Source organism: Amblyraja radiata, chromosome 28, assembly GCF_010909765.2.
Source record: "Amblyraja radiata isolate CabotCenter1 chromosome 28, sAmbRad1.1.pri, whole genome shotgun sequence".
NCBI lineage: Eukaryota > Metazoa > Chordata > Chondrichthyes > Rajiformes > Rajidae > Amblyraja > Amblyraja radiata.
In genome coordinates this window covers 13,571,032-13,577,031 of record NC_045983.1, presented here as the reverse complement: position 1 = coordinate 13,577,031, position 6,000 = coordinate 13,571,032, and the positions used below count along the sequence as shown (strand labels likewise).

At 56.4% G+C, this 6,000-nt stretch overlaps 1 protein-coding gene across 1 annotated transcript in view; it reads left to right on the top strand.

Moving 5' to 3' along the window:
* The first annotated feature begins 1,305 nt into the window (after window positions 1-1,305).
* The window catches only part of LOC116989143 (transient receptor potential cation channel subfamily V member 4-like), a 38,603-nt gene continuing 33,908 nt past the window's right edge, over window positions 1,306-6,000 (top strand). The window contains exons 1-2 of the mRNA XM_033046370.1: window positions 1,306-1,383; window positions 2,258-2,372. Coding sequence (XP_032902261.1) covers window positions 2,275-2,372 — 98 coding nt within the window. The 5' untranslated portion in view covers window positions 1,306-1,383; window positions 2,258-2,274. The remainder of the gene's footprint in view (window positions 1,384-2,257; window positions 2,373-6,000) is intronic.

Genomic DNA, 6,000 nt, shown 5'->3' with positions numbered 1-6,000 from the left:
ATGGCAGATGGAGCTTAATCCCAACAAGTTTGAGGTCATGCATTTTGCGAGATTAAATGTAAGAGGAAAGAATATAGTATTCCTGGAAGCATTGATGAACAGGAAAATCCTGGTTTGCAAGTCCATAACTACCTGTAAGTGACAACACAAATGGATAGAGTGGTAAAGAGTTCGGTGCGTTTAGTATAAAAGTTGGGAAGTCGTGTTGCACCTGCATTAAACTGTGGTTCGGTCACAATTGCAGTGCTGCTTGCCGCATTACAGGAAGGATGTGAAGGCTTTGGAGAGGGTGCAGAAGTTCACCAACATGTCATTTGGATTAGAGAGTTGCAGCTACAGGAAGAGGTTAGACAAACCGGTATTGTTTTCTCTGGGGCATCTGCGGAGAGACCTTATGACAGAAGTTCATGAAATTATAAGTGGCATAGATAGGGTAGACAGTCAGAATCATTTATCCAGGGTGGAAATATCAGACTAGATGTCACTTAAAGTGAGTGGGGCAAAGTTTAAAGGAGATGTGTTTAAGAAGGAACTGCAGATGCTGGAAAATCGAAGGTACACAAAAATGCTGGAGAAACTCAGCGGGTGCAGCAGCATCTATGGAGCGAAGGAAATAGGCAACGTTTCGGGTCTGAATAAAGGTTTCGGCCCGAAACGTTGCCTTTCCTTCGCTCCATAGATGCTGCTGCACCCGCTGAGTTTCTCCAGCATTTCTGTGTACCTTTAAAGGAGATGTGTTGGACACGTTTTTTTACAGACTAGTCGGTGAGTGGTATGCACTGCCAAGGGGTGGTGATGGAAGGTGTTAAGATAGTGGCAGTTGAGAGGCGTTTAGATAGGCACATGGATGTGCAGGGAATGGAGGGATGTGGATCAGGTGCAGGCAGGTGGGATTAGATTGGCATCGTGGTCGGTACAGCCACGGTCGGCGGATCGTGTGTTGTTGGAGTCTGCAGCGGTCGGCTGTGGGCCTGGAGCTGAGCTTGGAACTCGTGTGAGGTTCTCGCCAGAGATGCTGCCTGTCCTGCTGAGCTACTCCAGCATTTCGTGTCTATCTTCGGTGTGAACCGGCATCTGCAGTTCCTTCCTACACTGTCCTATCCTATTCCTACGTTAATTAGCACTGGCCCTGGTGGATGTTCTCTCTGAACCAACCACAGGTCCATTGAGTCCGCCGGGTCAAGGTGCGCGTCGGACCACCGGGTCAAGTGTTTCCACACAAGCGGACGCTGCTCTTTGAGTAATCTTTCCTGTGCGTGTAGTGGTGGAGTTTCCAACTTCTCCTTTCCCCCCCATCCCCCATTTCGCAACTTGGTGGCGATGGGCGGTTCCTCCCACCGCCTGGACCATCAACCCGCCCGGGGTGACCCAGCCCGCCAGCAAGTAAGTAGCAACCCACCCGCCCGGGGCAGCGGTGGCAACCAGGGCACAGTGCAGAGTGGAGGTTGCAGGCGGTAGGAAGGTGAGGTGTGGCCGGGGTTGGAGATGCGCTTGGGGCGGGGTTGGGCCACTGGGACTGCAGTGGGGATGGACGAGGTTTGCGGCAGGTGGTGCCTCCGTCTCCACACTGACCCGGGGAGGGGGTACTCGCTGGCGGGTGGGTCAGACCCCCGGGAGAGCGGGTATCTCGTGTCCCGGGGGAGAGACCGGGCCCTGGGGAGAGGGGGTTCACAGCGGTTGGGAAATGAAGGGAAGATTTGCAGCTCAGCGGCACTACCGCCTCTCATCCACCCTCCACCCACCCCGCCCATTCCTCACTCTACCCACTCCGACCACCCCCACCCCACCACACATACCCCAACCCCCCTCCACACCCCGACCATCCCTTCCCCAATCCACCTCGGCAATTCCGCTCCTTCCGCAGGCGCTGTCCGACCCACTGAGTTTCCCAGCAGTTGGTCCTTGTTCATCCCGCAGCAACTGAGGGAGATTATCTCGCCGCAATGAAAGAGCAAAACTCAAATTGCTGGAGGAACTCGGCCGGTCGGGCAGCATCTGTGGAGGGTCTACAGTGTCTACAGACCGTTGGGATTAGTGGGTGGGGGGGAGAAGCTGCAGAGCCACTGTGAGTGGGTGACTGTTCTGCTGGGAGAGAGGTTCACTGGTGGGACTGAGCTGGGATTGTGTCAGGACTCTGCCAGGACATTGCCTGAACCCCTCCGTGCTGGGAGAGTGCCCTGTAGGTGTGAGGAGGCCAGGGTGGGGGCAGGGGTTTGTCTGGGTGCCACCATTCACTGGAACTGTTTTCCCATTGCAGGCACCAGGTGGGGAGTGATGGAGGAAGAATCTCTCTACACCAACTCCCTGGATGTTCAGGATCTTCTCGGTACCATGAACCTGCTCCTGACCTCCCAGCAGCCAACGGCAAGTGGGTGAGTGAGAGTTGTCTGATGTACGATGTAGCGCCGCGCTGTGGGAGGGGCGGTGAGGGAGCGCCAAACCTTGAGAGTGTTAGTGAAACCATCCCACATCCATTGGAATGAAATTGATACCTGGGATAGCCAGCTGGCCAGGCAGTGTCTGCGGGGCAATGCTGTGAAACTTTGCCTGAGTCGGCACCGAACAATCAGAACCAGTGTCCTCTCGGCCTTCCTGCTGCTGTACCAGTTCCTGAGATCCTGCCTTGTCCCGCTCTCGTACCTGTTGTCGCTGACACCACCTCTATCCATCTCCGCTCTGGGACACACTCACGATTCACGTCCACATCTCTCCACAGCTGGGACTTCCTCCAATTCACCTCCCTGTGAGGGAAGAACATCCTGGTCTCCATCCAAAATGGACCACCCTAGGACAAGCAGGGGTCCTGGAAACCTTCTGCACTTGGTCCTAGATGCCCCCCCACCGGGGAGGGTGGTGGAAGGGAAGCATCCATGATTGCTCTTCTCCTTTGGGAATGGGGGAACCAGCTCCAAGGGAAGACGGGAGGGTCAGCCAGGATGACTTTGGCAAAGCACGGTGACAATTTTTAACTGTTTTTATTGAGAAAATAGCATATAAAATCAAAATGTTAGACATTGTAGTAGAACCTATTGCAGCAGTTGCGTCATCAGCCAAGCCACCCAGTAGATCCAGTCCAGTAGATAGAAGCAGAGCCAGGTGATACAGGCAATCGCCAACCGTGACTGGTAAACAATGATGTCCGGTAGGACGTAGGCAAAGAGCATGGTGTACCTGAAGAACCATGACGATTGGCCAATGGTGACATCCAGCAGGCAGTAGGCGAGGTTGAGGAAGGCCTTGATGAGCAGGTAGAGGGCCCAGATGGTGTACTCGCCTGCTACGTAGAGAAGCCAGGTGACCAGGTCGCCCAGCCCCTTCGAGACGCTGCCCGCTCCCTCCTGGCCCAGCCAGAGCGCGTAGTCCTGAAGCCTGTAGGTCTGCCAGCTGATGTAGTTGCCCAGCGCGTAGCTGAGCCACAGGGCCCTCTCCTCCACCACGTACCACAGACACACGCTGGCTTCCCGCAGCACGTACACGGTCCATGTGAAGTAGCGCAGGTCCGCCATGCACAGCCAGGTCAAGTCTACGGGCAGCAGGAAGGACACCCACTTGGCGTGGCCCAGCAGGCTCTGGGAGATGTAGATGGCCGTGTCCAGGAGCTGGTAGGAGGCGTAGAGGCTCTGGTTCAGGATGGTGTAGGATACCAGCAGGCTGTACTCCTTCAGCATGTACACCTGCCACCTCAGGAAGTCAGCCCACAGGTACTCCAGCCACAGGGTGCAGCGGGCATACAGGTAGGAGCAGGTGGCAGAGAGGCCCGTCACGGTGTTATTCAGCCAGCGGATGTAGTCATAGGCCACGTACAGAGCCCAGTTGGTCTGGTCGGATGCCCGGTAGAGCAGCCACAGGTTGGTGTCCAGCACCATGTAGGACAGCCACATGTTGAGCCTCCAGAGCAGGTGCAGCCCCCACAGGCATGTCGTGTTGTCTATCATCACAAAGAGGCCCCAAGCCAGCCAGTCCAGCAGCCTCCCAGTCAGCCACAGGCCGGAGTCCAGCAGGCCACTGGACAGCCACAGCCAGCCCTGCAGCAGCAGGCGCGAGAGCCAGGCGGTCGTGAGCAGCAGCAAGCCCGTCAGGGGCATGGCGGGCGAACTAGTGCAGCGGGTGCACTGTCCAGAGGCAGGGCGAGGAATGGGCGCGGGGAGGGGCAGAGGAACTGGGCTCCAGGGCCCCAGGACTGGGGGCAGGACAGGGCATGGTGCCAGGGGGCCTTGGCAGGCCCAGGAAGAGAAAACTGCTTCTGGGAACCTCCTGCAGGGATAAGAAGAGGGCGGAGGTGAATCCCCCCACCAGCTCGGCACAGCCCCTCACCCCACCCAGAGGCCCCACCACCTGCTATCCTTCCAGCTGATTAGTGTCCTTCACAATTGGCCTCTGAGAGAACAATCGGGCAGCTGGCCAATAGCGACGGGTACAGGGAGGAGTTGGGGGCCATTGAGTTGCTCCCAGGGCCCTGCCCCACCTTAAAGGGGTTCCATCACCTCTCTGGGGCATTGGGAGCCACGCTGGCAGGGGATAGAATTGCAGGGGATCATTTAGCCCCTCCTACCGACAAATCCAGGCCCATCATTCACAGATCTGTGGGGGGGGGGGGGGTGAGGGGGCCCCCCGCTGTGGGTGGGGTCTGCACTGATGTATAATTTGAGGAACTGTTCCCCAAGAGTCGGCACCTTCAAGTGATATGGGGATGAATCCAGTTGGGTCCGGTTTGGAAGACGCATCGCTTCAGTGTTGCTGCAACTGAAGGTCTACCCGGTGATGGAGCGGAGACCTTGGCCTGCGGGTGGTGACGGCCCTGGCAGCCCTGTGGCCCAGCCTTGCTCCTCCATGCCCCCTCTCCTCCCTGTGACCTCAGCGGGCTCGATTGTTCCATCAACAGAGGTTCTCGGCTCACATTCCAGACCTGCCCAACCACCAGAGACCCACCGGCCTACCCCAGCCCACTTTACAACCAGGCCTGAAGCTCTCTCAGCCCTGCCCGTTACACCCCCTGGACCGAGCCATGCTCCCCCCACCATGCCTGGCCCAAGTCTCCTGGCCTGGCCTATCTCCCCAAGCCCTCCCTTGCCTCCCCAGGTCTCTCTTCCCCAGACCCCGCATGACCAGCGATGGGCTGCTTCACACATGAGACGGACATAGATGTAACACCAGCTCTTTCGTCCCCCTCTCCACTCCAATCCCTGCCCGAAATCGGATCCAGAACCGGGGGAGCAGAGGCAAGGAGACTGAAGTGCGAGTGGGTTTGAGGGGCAGGCCAGAAGAAGGGGAAGGGAGGGGAGTGGGCAGAAGGAAGGAGGTGACCACTGGGAGAAGGGGTCCCAGTTTAGTATCCGTAGCTATGTCCCCACAAGGGGCAGGGAGCAGTGTTGTCGGTCTGGGCCTCCCTGGTAACTAATCCTCTGAGGCTACAGAGCAATCCCGAGCTCTCGCCCCATAAACAGAGCGCTGAGGTCGGGGGGCCCGTGAGCATGTGTCAGAGGCCAGGTGCAAATCCCCAGGGCCCCTACACCAGGTGTACATCCCTGATCCAGTTACTGACAACATTTAGAAGACATTCGGACAGGGACATGGGCAGGAGCAGGATATGTTTAGAGGGATACCAGCAGCAAATTGGATTAGCTCGCATGGGGCATCTTGTCAGCATGGATGAGTTGGGCTGGAGGATCTATTGTGCTCTACTGAGATGACTCGCTGGTCTTGTCAGGCCTATGTTATTCCTGGTTTGCCCTCTGGTGGAGGAGCGGGGAGGTGAAATTCTTGCAGCTGGAGACAATAGCTGGATCTGTGTCCCACCTGAGACTTCTCTGGTGGATCGTTCAGGCCCCTGTATCTAGCAATGTTACAAAATTTTGAGATTTTAAAAATCAAGTCTGCAATTTATCCCATCAGATAAAGCATAAAAATAAGTTTAATTTGACACCTAATTCACTTTCATACCTCAAGTATTTAAAAAGTTATGGCCATTTTCATACTCGGAAATTAGCATCTTGTTCCCTA